The sequence below is a fragment of the Corylus avellana genome, chromosome ca9 (genome assembly GCF_901000735.1).
Source record: "Corylus avellana chromosome ca9, CavTom2PMs-1.0".
NCBI classification, from domain to species: domain Eukaryota; kingdom Viridiplantae; phylum Streptophyta; class Magnoliopsida; order Fagales; family Betulaceae; genus Corylus; species Corylus avellana.
The window spans coordinates 2,160,147-2,179,997 of record NC_081549.1 but is presented as its reverse complement, the minus strand read 5'-3'; the positions used below and the strand labels follow the sequence as shown (position 1 = coordinate 2,179,997).

The following is a 19,851-nucleotide window of genomic DNA, read 5'->3' as shown; positions in this document are numbered from 1 at the left end:
TACAATGGAGTTAGAAAACTTTTGTTGTTTAATTGCCTTCTGCATAAACCAAAACTGCTAATTTAACTGTCAGAAAAAACTTCAGATTTTTCTATTCTATAAGACACAAATCCAATAATATTCTAAAAATACATTTAACAGAAACTGCTAAACTTCTGATTTTTCTATTCTATCAATAGACAAATTAAAATTTCGATAATATTCTAAAAATACATTTAAGCTATTAAACTGCTAAACTTCAGGTTTTTTCTGCTAAACTTCAGGTTTTTCTATTATATCAAGAGAAAAATTAAGACTCTGATAATATTCTAAAAATACAGAGAAGAGTTCTAAAAAGAATTGAATAATGAGAGATAATTACCCACTCAACTCCGGACATAATTTTGAAATTAAACTATCAATTTAACAGTTAAAAACTGCTATTAAATTGCTAAACTTCAAAATTTTCTATTCTATCAAGAGACAAATTAAGATTGATAATATTCTAAAAATACAGAGAGGAGTTCTAAAAATAATTGATTTTACAGTAAAAAACTACTAAACTTCAGATTTTTCTATTCTATCAAGAGACAAATTAAGACTCTGATAATATTCTAAAAATACATAAAAGAATTCTAAAAATAATTGAATAGTAAGAGATAATTATCCACTCAACTCCTGAGATAATTTTGAAATTAAACTCTTAATTTAACAGTCAGAAACAATGAATGGTCATAATCAGATATTGTCTTTATTTAATGCTCTTTAAAACCTTCTATTTTAGAGAATTTCTAACGCACAAAATAATATCGATAAATATTAATTTTGAAAATATTTCAACACAAGCGTCGCTTAGCTATATACGAATTACGCAAATCATCCCCAATCATGACATAATAATGAATGAGCGTTTGACACGTAGAAGGTGCAAATAGAAACCACGTTTGTTTGTGATGGAATATCTTTCATACGCTTGGATTTCAAAGATGAAAAATTATTTACTATTTTTATATTTATATGTAGGTTTTTTGGGCAGACTGATGTAGATGTGTTTGCAAGTTTCCGTCATGGTTCAGGCGTCTCATGCGGTTGGTGTCATGTACAGCGCTTTTCTTTTCTCGCTGACAGTTTTCCGAAAACGACTCTTCGTTGCCGTTTCAGTTTACCCGAAATTAAAGATCTCTTCTGGTTGGAAACAACAAACAAGCATGGTAATTTTTTTTTTTTGATATGTCCGCATAAGAGGGGGAGGAGGATTCGAACTAGTGACCTTCACTTCGTTAAATGTGGTCCCAGCCGATTGAGCTATCTCTTGAGGAAAAAAGTGTGGTAATTAAGTATACTTTAGATTTAAAAAATCTGGTCATTATAAGGGTGGATTTGGCCAATCCACGGAAGTGGTTTGTCACCTCTATTTTTTATTTTATTTAATTTTTTAATTTTTTAATTTCAGGGTGGCTTGACCTTCAATTCTTTTTTTTTTTTTTTTTTTTTGAGAAAGTTCACATAACCCCCCTCAAACTACCACTCAATTGACAATGTTCCCTCCAAACTTTTAATTGTGACAATGTCTCCCCCAAACTATCAAAAATTGTCAATGTTCCCCCAATGACGAAATTACCCTTAGTAAAATTAAAAAAAAACACACTAAAACTAAAACTTCTAGAAAAATCTTAAAACTAACCAAAAAAAAAAAAAATCCAAATGTTGGCCAATTTTTTTTTTTTTTAAATCAATTTTTTAAGAAAAAAATTTTAAAAAATTTCGATTTTTTTTAATATAAAAATTGAAAATCTTCGTTTTTTATTTTTATTTTTGTTTTATAATTTTATTTAAATAAAAATTTACGTTTAAAAAAAACAAAATTTTCGTTTAATAAAATGAATTTTTTTGTTTTTTAAAACTAAATAAAAAAAATAGTTTTTTTTTTTTAAATAAAAATTTCCGTTTTAAAAAAAAATAAAAAATTTTTGTTTAAAAAAAATTGTTTTTTTTTTAAATATTATTTTTAAATTACAATATTTCGTTTTTAAAAAAAAAAATCAATTTTTTTTTGAATTTATAGGTGTATTTTTGTCTTATTGAGAAATCTATAGGGGCATTTTTGTCTTATTGCTAGTCTTGAGGGGGACATTGACAATGTTTTAGTAGTTTGGAGGGGATATTGTCACAATTGAAAGTTTGGGGGGGACATTATCAATTGGGTGGTAGTTTGAGGGGGGTACGTGGACTTTACCCCTTTTTTTTTTTTAATAAAAAACAAAAAAAACAAAAAAAAACAAAAAGTATTTAAGTTGTTTTTAAGAAAAAGTCTAAATACTCCTTTAACAGTTTAACTACTACTCAATTGAAAAATATTTTCGTCCCCGAGAGGTAACTCAATCGGTTAGAAATTATGCCTCATAAAGTGAAGGTCACTAGTTCAAATCCCTTTCCTCTTCTTGTGTGGACATGTCAAAAAAAAAAAAAAAAACTGAAAATGTTTTCAATCCTCAAATTACCAAAAATTGTAAATATATAAATAAATCTTTCACCCCTAAAAATTCCTATCGTCAAGTCATCCTCAAAGCGTTATATGTATATATACAAACTTGTCTGAGAACTTATCTCTCAACCAGTTCCTTACTCTGGCCAGCAAGACAACCACGTGTTCACGTAACACTTACCAAAACGTGTAGCTTTCGGACCTTTTATATATATATATGACAAAATCTTTCTTTTATCATTTTTTTTTTTTTAAGTAATGTCATTCTTCACATTTGATATTTACAGCAATTAATGTGACTGGTTTAGTAACTTAAAACTTGTCACATTAACCAGTGTAAAGCTAGTGCATGAAAATCTAATATGAAGAATAGCGTTATTCATATTTTTTCACCCTTTTTCTGTGACGTGAGATATCGCAAAAAAAAAAAAAAAAAAAAATCTGCCCAAGCTTAAGAACTTTATCGATCCCCCATCTTGTTTTTGGCTAGTTTGAGTCAAGACTTTACTATCAATCAAAGTTATTGTCCTAATCTATAAGGGATAGCTTAATCAGTTGGAGACTACCCTTCATAAAGTCGAGATCACTAGTTAAAATCATTTCTCCCTCTTGTGTGGACGTATAAAAAAAAAATTAAAAAAAATTCAAAGCCTTTGTCCTCGTTCCAATACATAAAATTCTAGAATTAATATACACTTTTTCATTGTAGAAGCCATATACATGTTAACTGAGTTTTAATGGTGTTCAAAAGACTAGGTTTATTGCTGATAATTATCAATTGAAAGATGGAGATATGAAGGTTGAACATTGTAATTTAATTTCGTAGTGAAATATTGTAAATATTCCATTTAGTATGGAATCATATTCTTTTGTATTCTTAATTTTATATACTTATCAACCCCCATCCGGGCCATCCCCATTATCTATTAAATCCAAAATTCAAAATCCCTTGATAAGACTGAGATATTAACCCAAATGCAATTGAAGTTGTAGCGCTGAATTGGTTTTTTTTTTTTTAATATATCTACATAAGGAAAGAAGGAGAAAGATTCGAACTAGTAACATTTACTTCATAAGACGTGATCTACAGCAGAACTATCTCTTGAAGATGTTGAATTAGTTGTTGAGAGCGGAGACAATCGAATTATTATTATTAAAAGATAATTTATTTTCGTTATTGGCTATTGCAATGGATTCCGGATGTCCTATCATATCCAACCCAGAAAGGACTACGTTCCAACACGTAGCCTGTCTCCAATTTGTAGGGCGGTGGAGTTTGTCAAAGCAGATTCTCGGCTTCCTTGTATATTTTATTTTCTTCGTAGTACATTCTTCGGATATCCTCGTCACTCATACTGCTAATTATTTGTGCGCTGACATTAATGATGTTTAAGTATTCACTAATTGATTCCCACCTCCTCTGATCATTCTTTACTAAAATATTGATTAAATTAATAATTTTTCGAATTAAACTTTTAAAATAATTGGTAATTTAACCTTATAATATAGTAGAATTTAAGACAAAAGAAAGAACATTCTTACAAGCAATAAAATAAAAATATTCATATTGAACAACAAGATCTAATTAATGTAATTTGGCTTGTTCCATGCATGATGCATGTCTACTTTCACAAAGAATGTACAAAATCTACAAGTAATTAATGATATGAATTACAAATTCTTTACCAACACACAAACCAAACCAACCCATATCTCATTACACCTAGATCAAATTCTCAAACTCAAATTACAAACTTGGCACTCTTGGAAATCCAAAATAATACATCCATCTTATAGGAGTAATGCAACAAGTCTCTCATGTGTCACTTTTGTGTCCCTCCAAAAATTATGTAGCTCTTAAAATCACCATTAAGCTTGTGATTGATCATGATTGAATTTTGATCAAATAGTAATTTTAAGAGCTACATCATTATGGGAAGGACACAAGAGGGATTTCTGGAATTACTCATCGCAATTAATTATATTGAAATATAATTAACGCAAATAATGACACTAATTAACTTAAAAAGTCTTTTTTTTTTTTTTTTTTTGAGAATCCTAAACATATTAATATACATATTAAATTGACTAAACGAATTAATACATAATAATTTGATTCATATATTAATAATACTTAATTTATTGAATAATTTATATATAGAAAACTCTTGAAATATAATTAACGCAATCAATTATGCTAATTAATAGCCCCTTTTTTTAAGAAAAAATCAGTTTACTCTTAAAAAATCGGTTACAAAATTATGCCTAAAAAAACCGGTTTAGTTTTTTTTTTTAAAACGAGTTCAAGCCACATGTTGTAATTTTAAGGCACTTATGGGAGGGGTTTTGATTCTCTAAATTATTAGAGAGATTCACCTACCAAATTAATCAGTTTTGAACTGCTCAACTACCTATCTAGTGGGCAAGCGATCGAATCTCATGTCAATTTGCACAACAATTATGAAATAACACATGGAATTCACTTGCATAAATAAGTTTTGAACTGCCCAACACCTATTTGGACAGTGAGGTCTCAAAAGAAATTGAACAAAATAAAAAAAGTGAGAGAAAAAATAAATAAAAAGTGAGAAAATGTCTAGCATGTCATGTAGTATTGGACGCGCGCTTTACTATTGGAGAGTCAACACTATTTTACTCTAGAAAGTAGAAACCCAGGCTGATTCAGGCCAAGCTGAGCCAAATTCAGCTAGCCGGTTGCGGAAGAAAGTGGCAACAAATTTCTGGGTGTTTATTCTTGCAAGCATATCCAAGAAGATGCCTGCCGTGGACAATTGCTTGACGCATTTCCAATCCTTTATTTTTCTTTTTGATTTTTTTCTCGAACCCACAAATCACACTCTTCTTATATCCCTTGCCTCTTCTCAGGGGCTCCTTAATTTAGCTAATTACAGCAGCAATGAAGAAAATGTGGGCCCACTTATTCCCTCTCCTCCTGACCATCTTCGTCTTCCCTCAACTCCTGCAATCACAGGACGATGATTTCTCCCGTCAACATCCTCGGCAGATCATTCGCACCGGTCATGATCGATCTGACTCCGATCCCCAACAGGTGCGTTCCATTTTCTCGTCTTTTTAATTTCAACCATATACGTGCGTACACGTGTGTATTATTGGCCATGTTCAATCATGTTATAGGTTCATATATCACTCGCCGGAAGAGATCACGTGAGAGTTACATGGATTACTGACGACAAACACGCACCGTCGATCGTGGAATATGGAACGGAAAATGGGAGATATGATGAGAAGGCAAGGGGCGAACACACATCGTACACTTACTTCCACTATAGCTCCGGCAAGATTCACCATGTCAGAATCGGACCATTGAAGCCCAGCACTACCTATTTCTACAAGTGTGGAGGTTCAGGGCCGGAGTTCTCCTTCAGGACACCTCCTTCCACATTTCCCGTTGAGTTTGTCGTTGTTGGTAAGTCGTGACTTTCTAATCTTTTTTTTTTTTTTTTTTTTGAATAAGCTAATATAGTTATTTAGTTGGAAGAGAAGTACTAGTTCACCATTAGAATTAGAGTAATTCTAAGAGGTTTACTTGTGTCCTACTAAGAATGTTGTGGCTATTAAAATCACCATTGGGCTTGTGATTGATCATTTGATCATTATTGAATTTTGATCAAAATGTAATTTTAATAGCTACATTATTCTTAGTAGGATACAAGTAAGCTTTCTAGAATTACTCTTAGAATTGTACCGCTTTGTTTGAGTAATTCTAGAAGTTCTTCTTGAGTCCCTTTAGGAATGATGTGGCTATTAAAATCACATTTGATCAAAATCCAATAATGAACAATCACAAGCTCAATGATGATTTTAATAGGCACATCGACTTAAGACACAAAAAGGACTTGTAGCATTACTTGCTTTGTTTGGTAACCGTTTCGAAAATACTTTTTTTTTTTTTTGTCAAAATTAAAAATACATTCTTCTAAAAACTATTACAAATAATTAAAAGTATAAAATATTTTCAAAGAGAGCAACTTCTATAAGGGTATGGCACAAATCCACCCCTTTGTGCCCACCAATCTAGAGGTGGCACCTAAGCAATCATACTAAATTTAATCTTAAGCAAAAAAGCACAACCACACATGATCATACCAAATATGAGAAAAAATAAAAATAAAAACCTTAAAAAACTAATTAAATTTGTTTAAAAAAAGAAAAAAATAGAAGGGGTGGCTCTCACTGAATACCCCCTCCCCCACTTGGGGTGGCCGGCAGCCACACCAAAGGGATCGAGGTGGGGGTGGCCCGCGAGCCACCCCGACTACATTTGGGGTGGCCGTGCACCACCCTAGATTTGGCCAGGGTGGCCCACGTAGCCACCTCATGGCCTAGGGGTGGCTTGTGGGGCCATGGCTTAGGGGTGGCCGTGGGCCACCCTAGATGGTCGAGGGTGGTGGTGAGCCGCACCCACCTCCCTCTGCAGACCCTCTTAATTTATCTTTTTAAAAAATTAATTAATTAAACCTGATATAATCAGATGGCTAGGTTTTTTTTTTTTTTTTTTTTTTCCTTTCTAATTATTATATGTTTTATACTGAGGTGTCAACTCCTCATTGGTGGGCACGTACAAAGGGGTAAGTTTGTGCCACACCCGTATAAAAGTTATTCTCTTTTTCAAAACACATCAAACAAGTACTTCAATTTTCAGGCATTGAGAGCTAACTTGTTAATTAAAAAAAATATATAGATAGAGGTGATGCACCACATTAACATAGGATAGGGGGTGGCTGTCCGACCACCCCTCTACAATTTGTATTTAATAATTTAGATAGAAAATTGTTGAAAATTCATATTCTCTGACACTGGATGAGGCCTAATGTTATTAGGCTATCTGAATTTCATAAAAATTCGGACAAAAGAGGAGGGTAAGGGTCTACCTCATTCGAGAAACTTAAAATGTGAGAAAACACGTTCTAAGCAGGTGGGTCTCATAATTTTCTCTCTTAAACTATCCGAATTTCATAAAAACAATCCCATTATATTTGTAATTTAGTGAAAATATATACTTATCACTAAATTATTTCGATTTATAGGCGATCTGGGACAGACTGAATGGACGGCATCAACCCTATCACATGTTGATAGCAGCGACTACGACGTGTTTTTGTTACCCGGTGATTTATCTTATGCTAACGGCCACCAACCTCTTTGGGACTCATTTGGACGGCTAGTTGAGCCACAGGCAAGCAGCCGCCCATGGATGGTGACAGAAGGGAACCACGAGATTGAGAACTTACCCAACTACCCCGACGGCTTCACGGCTTACAATGCTCGGTGGCTGATGCCGTACGAAGAGAGTGGATCGACCTCAAATTTATACTACTCTTTTGAAGTTGCCGGGACTCACATTATAATGTTAGGGTCTTACACGGATTTTGAGGTTGGTTCGGCTCAGTACAAGTGGCTTGAGGCAGATTTGGCTCGAGTTGATAGGAAGAAGACGCCATGGATTCTTGTGCTGTTGCATGCGCCGTGGTACAACACTAACACAGCCCATCAAGGTGAAGGAGAAGGCATGAGACAGGCAATGGAAGAGTTGTTGTATAAGGCACGGGTCGATGTGGTTTTTTCTGGGCATGTTCATGCATATGAACGATTTGTAAGTCACTCTCTCTCTCTCTCTCTGTGCTGTATATACTTCAATCAATAGGCTAAAAATTAAGCATATGATAGTGGACAAAGATCCTGAAATTAGGCTGCCCTATGAAATTTAGGTAGCTTAAGGCAAAGGGTTGCGGGTCTTACCAGTTTCAAGAATCGCATTCTTAGGCCTTTTGCTCAAGATAGAAATTTCAATAATTTTGTTACCTAGATTACTAGCAATTAAGCAAATGAGAGAGAGTGATCCTTATAAGGTTTATCTGTTCGAACAAGTCTCGAGCTATTCACCCATCTACTGAGTCGAGTGGGTCCTATATTGGTTGATTTGGTTCTAATTTTTTGGAATTGCATGCTAAGAATCTAGGCAGAATTGTTAGGAATAACCTCACAACTCCCTATTTTAAGCTGCCTAAATTTTTGAAAAATTTTGACAATCTAATTGGAGGAATCCCAATCCCTAATAGTGTGACCTTTTTCAACTTTATATACCTGTATTTATACAATTTTTTATTTATTTTTTATTTTTTTATTGATTTGGATTCTACTGTCAATGTGTTGCAGACTAGGGTTTATGATAACGAGGTTGACCCATGCGGTCCGGTGTATATTACTATTGGTGATGGAGGAAACCGCGAAGGACTTGCACTAGAGTGAGTACTCTTGAATTTCAGCTATTAATGTGACTATTGTATACGATCCTTAAACTTCATTGTTCGCCAAGTTTCATTGCCTTCAATTAATAAGGCAAAAATTTGGCCAGAGATGATCAACTTGGTGTTCAAATTAAACTGAGTCCAAGTTGATGATCTAATTCGGCTTTGATTTCAAACAAAATTGAGGTAGCTAGGTGAGACTCGTGGGTTGCCTTGGTAATCCACCTCTATGTGTCATTGAGTATTTTATTCAGATTGTGTCGAGTTATGAATATAGGACTATTTAAGTTAACTTTAATTTGTGTTAAATTCATATAGAATTAGCAAATTAAGTCAAAAATTATCAGCCCTATTCCACGGTCCACATATCGTCCTTGCCCATCCTATTGAATGGGCAACATTAGCTACTTCAAGCCCAAGAGGCAAGGCCAAGACCTTTTTTGCTTTGTTTTTTCGCTCAAGTCTCTTGACTGAATTTCTAGGCCCTAAAACTACTTTTTTCTCCCCGGCCTCTAATATTTCTCGACAATTACAAGTTATGTATGATATTGTAATGTGCAGGTATGAGGAGCCTGCTTCTCCTCTGTCGTTGTATCGGGAACCAAGCTTTGGCCATGGACGCTTGAGGATAGTCAATGAAACTCATGCATATTGGTCATGGCAACGCAACAATGACTTAGACACATTTGTGGCTGATGAAGTCTGGCTACAAAGCTTAAGCACATCTAAAGCATGCTGGGATAAGCAAGCAGCACCATCATCATTTCCTAATGATGAACTCTAAGCTCACACATACATGCATGCATGATCATTCTCCAAATCTTATTGTACAGTACGTACTTAAACTGAAGGATGAGACTCTAAATAATTTCTTCTAATTTGCGTGGATGCATGTTCCATGCCAGGTTAAGTGCTTAATTAATGTCTAAACCTTAATTAATAGCATATTCTTATTAATTCATTGTTCAGTTTCAATTGTTTATCATTGTCAGAATATAGAAAAAATATTATATATTCCATAATTAGGTTGATACCAAATATTTTCTATTTATGGGCTGATTGTAATCAAATATTGTGATTTGATTATTATATTTGTATTTAAACATTACCCTATAAATATGGACATTTGTGTTGTAGACAAATCAAGTCAATGAGCACCGAGTACAATGTAACCCTTAGGGATATTCCGAGTGGTAAAAGTAGGTGTCTAATACCGAACCACCCGTAAATCTTTGTGTTCTTTATCTCTCTAGCTTGCTTTCACTCAAATTTCTGCATCATCATTATTTCAACTATTATTACTAGGAAGAAAATTCAAAAATGAAATTTATATAAGCAAACAATTGTAGTCAAGACATGAATGAGTACACCAACATACAGTTTATTAAAAAAAATCGGTAATTATCTTTTGTCCCCATGAACTACAGCGCCTTAGCACTTTCTCCCTATGAACTACCAACTATAACTCCTGACCACATCAAACTATCATCTTATGACAAAAAACCCCATTCCGTTAGTCAAAGGGGTTAAAATTAACAGTCAACGGTCATGTGCAAATCATGTGCCATTTAAAAAAAAACAAATTCCACTTTTGCCCTCACTTTAGACCTAGAAAATGACGTTTATACCCTCCTAAACATATTAATTTTATTTGTTTGAAGTGAGGGCAAAAGTGGAAGAAAAATTTTTAAAATGGCACACGATTTGCACATGACAGTTGACCATCAATTTTAACCCATTTGACTGACTGAATGAAGCTTTTTGTCATAAAATGGTAGTTTGATGATGTCAGGTGTCATAGTTGATAGTTTATGTTGAGAAAGTGTTAAAGCGTTGTAGTTCATGGGGTAAAAAGTAATTAAAAAAAAGAGTACACCAACGGTTATTTGGTTAAGACAATTACAATTTTTAAAATTTTTTAATTTAATGATTCGAATTTCGACCATTATTCGTATTATTCGATCCAACTCACCACTACTCACATGTGTTGCATGTTGGCCATATTAAAGCAGAACACAGGAATTTCACACGCTACGTGCACCTCGAGGTTCTACGTACAGAAATGCAGATAGAGCTAGAAAGTTTTTCGGTGCGTTCTTTATCATGCTAGCTTCTCATGTTTCTCGTGATAGAGGGAATTTTTCGGTGCTTTTTTTTTTTATTTTTTATTTTATTTTCAAGTGTTACGCTGGAAAAGAATATAAGAACGTACGAGGCTTTATTTATTTTGGTAAGAGAAAAATAGGCTTTATTTTATTCGTTCGGACATAATATGACTCGATCTTTGTCTTTCTAAAAGGCAAGTGCTTTTCTTTATTCGTACTTTTCTATTTTATTTTGTAAAATCTCGATTATTTTGTATTTTTCCACAAATAACTTACGACATTTTTTTTTTTTTGAAACAACTTACGACATTAATCCATATGTAATTCCGTGTTCAAAACCTTCTGACAAAATCACACACCATAACATGATATTGGAGAACAAGATTATTATTATTATTTTTTAAAAAATTAGTTTATTAAACTAACATGTGTTCAAAATATATATGATTATCATAAGTGCATGTAAGAATCACATACATGTCACCATAATAGATTAGATTGAATAAGAGAATTAGTGAGAAAAATTTGCACACTTATTATTACCATTATGAAATAATGACTTTTTAATTAGGTTCTTGTCTTTGGAATAAAGCTTCCGGCCCGCTAGTCTTACTCACGTCACATAATAATGGTGATAGTAATAGACAACGATATATAGCAAATGAAATTGTTCAATTATACGTTTTCCTAATTAATATAATGATATTGAAGTCATACCTACACGTTTGCATCGTTCAATATGTGCAAGTTAGTACGTAGAATCTAATCACTAGCTATAAACTTTGACAATTTGCTTCAATTCATTAGTTTAGTACGGCAAGATAATCGATCAACTTGTGTTACTTACACTTGTCATGCCAAAGAAAGGACAAATCTTCTTTCAAAACCACCACGTGGACGCTTTGAAATTTTCGGTGATTCTATTTTGTAAGGAATAACGACATAATCTTTCATTTTTATCCTATAATATTGACATAACAATCTCGATAAAGACTGGTTTAAGGGATGGTTTGAATTGTTGAGACTTGATTACATAAATTTCTTTAATCGTATTCAATTTGAACAAACACTTTAATCGAAAAACAAAATAATTAAATTTATTTTGGATATATTTCAGCTTCTTTCTTCTCCCTCAATTTTTGAGTCCTTCATGAGTAACAAGTTCCCATTGCATGCGGACAAGGGAATTTACATCACCTAGTCTTTTGTCAACGATGGCAGAAGAAGTATAAAGAAAAACAAACTCTCATGAATCATTGGCTAGCTCTCAAGCCTGTTGTCTTATACCTCACGGAAGTACTTCTCTTTCTCATTTTCTATCATTTTGGCTGGGAATTAAGCTGCATATATTAATCTTTGTCCCATACCGGGAAGACGGGGAAATTAGTAAGAAACAAATTATTTATAGTCCTTAATTAATTAGTTGATATCTAAGCCCAATTTATGTAGAGGTTTTCCGTATGCACGGTTTATGGCAAGGTGGAGACACATGTTCTAAAGGATCACTACAACCACAAAATGTAAACTATATATATATATATATATATATATATATATATATAGTAATCCACTTTTAGGGCACATTTTATGTATGGAGTCATAGGTTTAAAAAAAAAAATGCAAAAATAAGTTGAACAAATAAAATTGTACTTTTTGTCTATTAATATAATGTATACAACGAAACGAAGATTATTATTAGAAAGGTTTATCCAATTATTATTCATAAAAATAAAGGCAAACACGTGTGAATGTCAACTTGCTTTATTATTATATAAGATTTATCAAGTTGAATATTGATTCAAGTTATATCTTGTTTAATTTTCATAATATTATATTATTCAATAATTTTTCTTTGAATATTTTGTCAAATTCATCATTGATCATTATTACATATATATTAACCGACATCTATTATATATCTAATCTCAAACTCATATTTTTAATCCATTTTAAAATATCATAAAATTATAGCTTTAAACATTTTTTAGATGGATTAGTTTTAATTAGTTTGACTATATTAGTATTTGGTGAACATGATATTGGAGAGATCATGTAGCGGATTATGTAGTCCAACGATATATATATTTGATAAAATATAAATCTAATAAATGATTATTGAGGGATGAAACAACCCAGTTTAATTGTACTTTAATTATTACCAAATAAACAACCAATCAGAATATAATTAGTTGATTGGTCGAATCAAGTTTTTGTTTGCTTGGTCAGACAAAATGCTCTTATTTAAACTATAATTCCAATAATTTCTTGTCCTTATGCTTACTCTAATAATTTATTATTGTTTTTCTTGAAGAAATTGCAATATTAAGTATACATTTCTGAATAGATCCTAATCGATCGCTGATTATGTAGTGGTTCCCCATCTAATTAATCCACCAAATTAGTGATTCATCTTAAATTCGATGGTAATTTTAAAAGTCTCATCAATTTTAAGAAATAAAAGGACAAAAAGATGATACATAGCATTACTCGATAAAACGTAGCTCACTCTCATATGTATTTTTAGAATAATTCTAAAAAATTTCTCTTATGTCTCTAAAAAAATGAAGTGAATTGAGCTTGTGATATAAGAGGAAAACTTTTAAAATTGCTAGTATTTTTGGGTGAATTCAAAAGCTCCTGTAGTTATGTGTTTCCCAAAAGTAGATTCTAGGGGATATTCTGCTGATTAATTATATATAATTACTTGTTCACATGCACGAACAAGGCTGGCATTGAACTTCTTTAAACTCTTCTTGTTAATTAATCGAGTTATGACACAACAACAACATTTGACTCAGAATTATCTCTCGTTCCCAGTACCATGTGATGCACGTCACAGCCCCTCCCTCTCTCTCTCTCTCTCTCTCTCTCTCTCTCTAATTAACCCTAAATTTAACCATTATGGTTGTTGGCCGCCTGGGTGCTGGAGTGTTGATTTAAAAGTGGTAGGTACGTAGTGACAAAGTGTTTCGAGCTTGATTAATTCAAAGAGTCACCACTGACGCCAGCCATCTGTAATGGTCCATGCATGCAGATAATAACCCTGCGTTTGGGTCTTTGAAATTTTTTGGGAAAATGGAAGGAAAAGCGTGTGAAGTTCATCATTTCTAATTAAAATATAAACATCGATCATCCAAAGTAACCTAGAGTTCCAACCAAAGAGTCTCATCTCCTTTCAGCTCCATCGGCTAGCTTTTGAAAACAAGGCTTAATTAGGCCGAGGTCAGTACCTACTGTTTTCAATATTGCTTCCTTTAATTTAACAAGAAAAATAATTTAGCAAAATGCAAGCTTTAAATGGACAAACAAAAGAGCTTAGCAATATTGTTATTGACATGTAAAGGAGAGAGATTAAACCATCACAAAATATATGATTGTGAATATGTAATGGGTGTTGGTTTTGGAATTAGGATCCTCTCCATTTCATTTAAATGAAGAATATCCACTTCATTATAATGGAGGCTATTTTTGTCCTCTTAAAAAGTGAAAAGAGAAAATTACCCCTCCACTATAACTAACAGGATATTATTCAATTCAAATGAACGGAAGATGAGTTAATTGTGAGCTACTTTTGTTGACTGTTGCAGCCTCCATTAGACTGAATTTGTGGGAACAGATTTGAACTAGAAAAATATCTAGTTAATTATAGTGGAAGGGTATTTTTGTTTTTTTATTTTTTGAATGGACAAAAATACCCCTCCACTATAACTAACTGGATATTCTTCACTCTCCAGTTCAAATGAAATAGAAACGATTCTAATTCGATTGAATCTGTGAAGTTTTGCCTTCTTTAAGGCAATTATGATTATTAATATGTTTGATAGTTTCATGAGTGGCTCACTTGCAGCTAATTTTAGAGGCAATTGCAATTAATTTTACATGTTAGATTTAATTAATTAGCAGCTATTTTATTAATTAATTTTTCCATTTGAAGTCTGGTTTTTTCCTCTTTGAAGTGGTTTGTGCAAATAAGCTTTCCCGACCGACTATCTCATGCCAATTCGGGCTCTTTTTCTCACCACTCATGGGTTAAAAAAGCATTATATATGGGAGAACTTGCCGTGAGCCACTACGAAACTTCTTCCAAATTAAGTTAGTGATCAACCGACCTCGATGAACAGGTATTTAGACAGTTCAAATCCCATCCGAACGCATGAATAGAGCCACCCATGTTTTCAAATGGGTTGCCTATTCCAACAGATATTTTTTTCCATCATCCAAAATCTTAATTTGTCACAAAACTTTTCTCAAAATAATTTAGTGAGAAAAAATTTAGATTATCAAGGAAATTAATTAGCTCCATGATAAAAAGTTTAGAATATATAAGGCAATTAGTTCCTTCTCAGTTTATTCTAATCTAATTGAGTATATATACTGTATTTGCACATCATATAATTTAAATAAATTAAAATAATTTATCGGGATGCGAAGGAAACTTCTAGTTGGGCATCTACCAGAAAGCAAAACTCAGTCTGTCGTTTCCTCGACAAGTTTTTTTGGCAGGTTCGTAATATTCTAATAAGTAATAATCACAATAAGTCCTTATATATGGTGTCGTCTCTATCCGGTAAAATAATCAAAAGAAATTGCGAAATTACTCAAGAAATTGCAGGAGTAGGTGTAGCCATCGAGAGTCCAAGAAAATCATATGTTTTATTACAATATTTTAAATGAGAAAATGTAGAGGTGAATGTATTAAGACAAAAGTTACAAGAGCTTAATAGATAAGAGTTACAATAACTCAAGCGTCAAAAATTATAATTATAATTGTTAATATAAAAGTTAAAAAAACATATATAACCGTTCATACTCCTTTCCTATAAAGCAAACTTTGTATATAATCAAATTATCAAGGAAATATATAATCATCAAAAAGTTTTGATGTGTAAACATAAGTCATAGGTCAAACAACCTTAATTCTTCTAAGTCTCTTCTTAATTCTTATTTCTCTTCTTTAAATTATAAGTTGTTAGTAAAAAAAAAAAAAAAACAGTTTGATTCATATATAGCGAAGCCGAGCCTTTAAGCCGCTAGCTAGCTAGCGAGTAAAGCCAAGAGAATCGACCAGCTATTTTGTGTGGTCATGGGCTAATTGCTGCAAGCATATCCAAAAATGATTCCCATTAAAGTGGGCTTCCTTGACGCCATTGCAATCTAGCTAGCTACTGATGATGTACATTTTCCAAACCGTCAAAACCCGCTTTCTCCTCCTTCTCCTTATAAATATATAGAACTGAAATCTGCAGACATCTTATCATATCTGACTCCTTTGCCACACTTCAATAACAATGGAGAAATTATACCTACGCGCTTTCCCTCTCCTCGTAACCATACTTCTCTTCCCTCGTCTCATACAATCACAGGGTTGTCTTTCTCGGCAACCTCCTCGCCCAATGGTATTCACTCCACATAACCGGTCGGACGCCGATCCCCAACAGGTCTCTTCAATCTCTTTGGGTTCATATATATATATATATACATATATATATTTCTCTTTTGGTTCATATATATATATATATATATTTGCTCACTTATTTTTAATCAATTATTTATTAGGTGCATATTTCATTGGCGGGGAAGGATCATATAAGAGTTTCGTGGGTTACTGATACCAAACATTCCAAGTCAATCGTGGAATATGGAGAAACACCGGGAAATTACAATGCATTGGCGACCGGCGAACACACATCGTATAAGTACTTCTTTTACAGCTCCGGCGAGATCCACCACGTTAAGATTGGACCCTTAAAGCCCAGCACCACCTATTTCTACAGGTGTGGAGATTCCGGCCCGGAGTTTTCCTTCCGTACACCTCCTTCCGGATTTCCCATTGAGTTTGCAGTTGTGGGTAAGTCTTGAACTTAATTTTCCATTTATGATGCTAACAAGTTTGGCAGAGATTGCAATATGAGCTTTACCACAAAAATTTAAGTTAAAAACTCGTCATCACATTAAATTATACAGTTCAAACTTAACCTCCTTTGATATTATGGACGGTGTAGGTATTTTATCTACAGTTGAAATGTGAAAAATTAATGACCCACGCAGTACTGGTGTTTCATTTAAAACATTCTGGACGAGTTGGTTTGGCAATTAGTGCTTTAAGTCTAAGCAAAGCTAGCCGTCATATATGGAAAGAGTGTACACTACTCGTTGAAAACGAAAAAAAAAAAAAAAAAGGTTGCATGAAGTTGGGTGTCTTGTCTTGCATAATTGCATTGTCATGTGACTCATGTTCTTGTTGTGCTATATATTGGCATATATACTTGCATCTGAAATTACTTCTTCAACTCTTAGATCACACCTACCTCGGATACTTTACTTCATGCTTCAACTTTTAAATCTTAGCACAAACTGTAAGTACAGCTTGGCTGTAAGTCTTTGAGATTTCATCTAAAATAAATTCTCTTTTTCTATATATAAATAAATCCAACCAAATTTAACATATAATATCAGAAAAAAATTTGGTTTGTAAAATATTATACTGAAAAGATGGGTATTATCAATTATGGCCGAAACTCCAATGGGAATTCAATCAGGTTACTACGGAAATCTTTGCCCCATATGTGACACAGTAGTTGGAGTGCAACTTGGGCATATTAGCCCAAATAAGATGAAAAAAAAATATCTGGGCCCTTAAAAAACTAAGACATAGGTGCACGAAAGCCGAATCCAAAACGACTCAAACAAGAGTCTGGCCAGAGATAACACAAAGCCTCGAGACTGACCCAAAACAATTGACAAAGGTCCAGCCTCAAAAATAATCTAACAAATTACCAATTATCTCAAAAAAATTAAGCCATAAGAAATAATTGATTTAGTCAATTAATTAATAATCTGTTGTTATAAAATAAACAACATATAATTTTCAATGAATTTCCTAATATGGGAAAATTTGGTATTTTTTGTTTGCAGGAGACTTGGGACAAACAGAATGGACAGCCTCAACCCTAGCACATGTTGATAGCGAGGACTACGACGTGTTTTTGTTGCCGGGCGATTTATCCTACGCCGATACCCAACAGCCACTATGGGATTCGTTCGGACGCCTAGTCGAGCCATATGCGACTCGCCGGCCGTGGATGGTGACGGAAGGGAACCACGAGATTGAGATATTCCCGATCATCCACCCCCACGGCTTCACCTCCTACAATGCCCGGTGGCGGATGCCGTACGAAGAGAGTGGATCCACCTCAAATTTGTATTACTCCTTCGACGTTGCAGGGACTCACGTTATAATGCTAGGATCTTATGCTGATTTTGACGCAAAATCGTCTCAGTACAAGTGGCTGAAGGCGGATTTGGCTCAAGTCGACCGGAAAAAGACGCCGTGGGTGGTTGTGCTCTTGCATGCGCCGTGGTATAACACTAACACGGCCCATCAAGGTGAAGGAGAAAGCATGAGAAAATCTTTGGAAGAGTTGCTGTATTTGGCACGCGCCGACGTCGTTTTTTCTGGTCATGTTCATGCGTATGAAAGATTCGTAAGTCCATTGACAGTCCTTCAAACTTTCATGGTTTTCTATCTCTTCACTGGGATTTATAATAATATATATATGCATGACAGACTAGGGTTTACAACAAGGAGGAGAATCAATGTGGTCCGCTGTATGTCACCATTGGTGATGGAGGGAACCGAGAAGGACTAGCATTAACGTAAGTATTCATCAAGCTTTTCATCAATAGCTTTCCAGGGTTTAGCGGTTTCAAAACGTCCCGTTTCAAAAAATAATAATGAAGTTAATGAAATTTTGATTTTTAAAAATACAATTCAACGTAAATTTTTTTTTGCTTTTATAAAAATACGGTTCCGTCTTTAAAATCGTGCATTCTTAGAAACATATTCTCTTGCGTGGTATGCCAAAAAAAAAAAAAAATGATTGTAATTTTGTTTATAAACGCTTGTTGGACATGCGATATTCGGACCAAACATACTCTAAATTATTGTGGATTCCCCTTGAGGTGAGCAGCTTGGATTGAAACAACTCTTCATTCCAAATTGCTCACACTAGCTAGTCCAATACATAGTCAACTGATCATAAAAAATTATTGGCATGTAGTTTCAAGGACCCTGCTTCCCCTCTTTCCTTGTTTCGAGAGGCAAGTTTTGGACATGGACGGCTGAGAATAGTAAACGAGACACATGCACATTGGTCATGGCAACGCAACAATGACTCCAACTCAGTCGTGGCAGACCAGGTCTGGTTTGAAAGCTTAAGCACCTCCAAAGCCTGCTGGGATGTGGACGACCAAGGATTATCATCGTCTTTTAAGGAAGAACTATAGATTCGATTGCATGACTATATATACAGTTTGAGGGTGATCTTTCTTTTGAAACCCTCCAGTCCGATTTCTTTCTTTGTAGGTTGAAAGAGTAAAAAAAAATGAGTAATGCAGAAACCACGCTTTTATTTTATAATTATCTCATCTCGTTGATGTGATCGTATCAATCAGCTTTTAATTTTTTTTTATTTTTTTATTTTAACAATGGCTAATCAAAAAGATTGATTAACGTTATTGCTACGTTAGCAAGAAAAGATAATGATGAGATAAAAGTACGGTTTCAGTCTATATTTCTATTTCTAGGAGTCAAGTCAACCATCATTTGTTGTAATTAGGGCTTTCTAGTTCTTTAAGATTCATTAAAAAAGTGAATCTTATACACTGTAATAAAATTGTCAGCTTGTAGTATTTTTACTTCTAATTAAGTTATTTTTTAGACAGAAAGGAAAAAAAATAAAAATAAAAAATCAAAGTTTGTGAGGCCTGCTTTATATCTGTTAGAATATTATATTTTCACAATATTATATTCCCGTAATATATTAAATATAATATTATAACAATATCTCTGCGTGTTTTTGTAATTTTTTCTGATTAACGATCTCTCTAATTATTAAGCAATTTACAATATTAATGTCCCTCCAAATGATCGAGAGGGGTAAACTAGTTGGACTAGATCGAGAATGTCAATTCTTAATCGGCGGGGTTTACC

The 19,851-nt window shown here is 33.5% G+C and overlaps 2 protein-coding genes across 2 annotated transcripts; both read left to right on the top strand.

The window, feature by feature from the left end:
* Positions 1-5,379: 5,379 nt before the first annotated feature.
* LOC132161597 (purple acid phosphatase 22-like) lies at positions 5,380-9,790 on the top strand. Its single transcript, XM_059571753.1, has 5 exons — positions 5,380-5,534; positions 5,621-5,912; positions 7,534-8,099; positions 8,663-8,751; positions 9,316-9,790. Exons 1-5 carry the CDS (start codon positions 5,382-5,384, stop codon positions 9,536-9,538), a joined length of 1,323 nt encoding a protein of 440 aa, XP_059427736.1. The 5' UTR covers positions 5,380-5,381; the 3' UTR covers positions 9,539-9,790.
* A 6,222-nt stretch (positions 9,791-16,012) lies between these two features.
* LOC132192038 (purple acid phosphatase 22-like) lies at positions 16,013-19,330 on the top strand. Its single transcript, XM_059607224.1, has 5 exons — positions 16,013-16,297; positions 16,416-16,707; positions 17,775-18,343; positions 18,427-18,515; positions 18,920-19,330. Exons 1-5 carry the CDS (start codon positions 16,148-16,150, stop codon positions 19,143-19,145), a joined length of 1,326 nt encoding a protein of 441 aa, XP_059463207.1. The 5' UTR covers positions 16,013-16,147; the 3' UTR covers positions 19,146-19,330.
* Positions 19,331-19,851: the final 521 nt, after the last annotated feature.

Bases quoted from the DNA above. Each gene is read 5' to 3' on its own strand.
- LOC132161597 (XM_059571753.1), top strand. From the start codon at position 5,382: ATGAAGAAAATGTGGGCCCACTTATTCCCTCTCCTCCTGACCATCTTC. The intron at 5,535-5,620 runs GTGCGTTCCATT...ATCATGTTATAG, and splicing joins CTGACTCCGATCCCCAACAG to GTTCATATATCACTCGCCGG. The intron at 8,752-9,315 runs GTGAGTACTCTT...TGTAATGTGCAG, and splicing joins CGCGAAGGACTTGCACTAGA to GTATGAGGAGCCTGCTTCTC.
- LOC132192038 (XM_059607224.1), top strand. From the start codon at position 16,148: ATGGAGAAATTATACCTACGCGCTTTCCCTCTCCTCGTAACCATACTT. The intron at 16,298-16,415 runs GTCTCTTCAATC...ATTATTTATTAG, and splicing joins CGGACGCCGATCCCCAACAG to GTGCATATTTCATTGGCGGG. The intron at 16,708-17,774 runs GTAAGTCTTGAA...TTTTGTTTGCAG, and splicing joins CATTGAGTTTGCAGTTGTGG to GAGACTTGGGACAAACAGAA.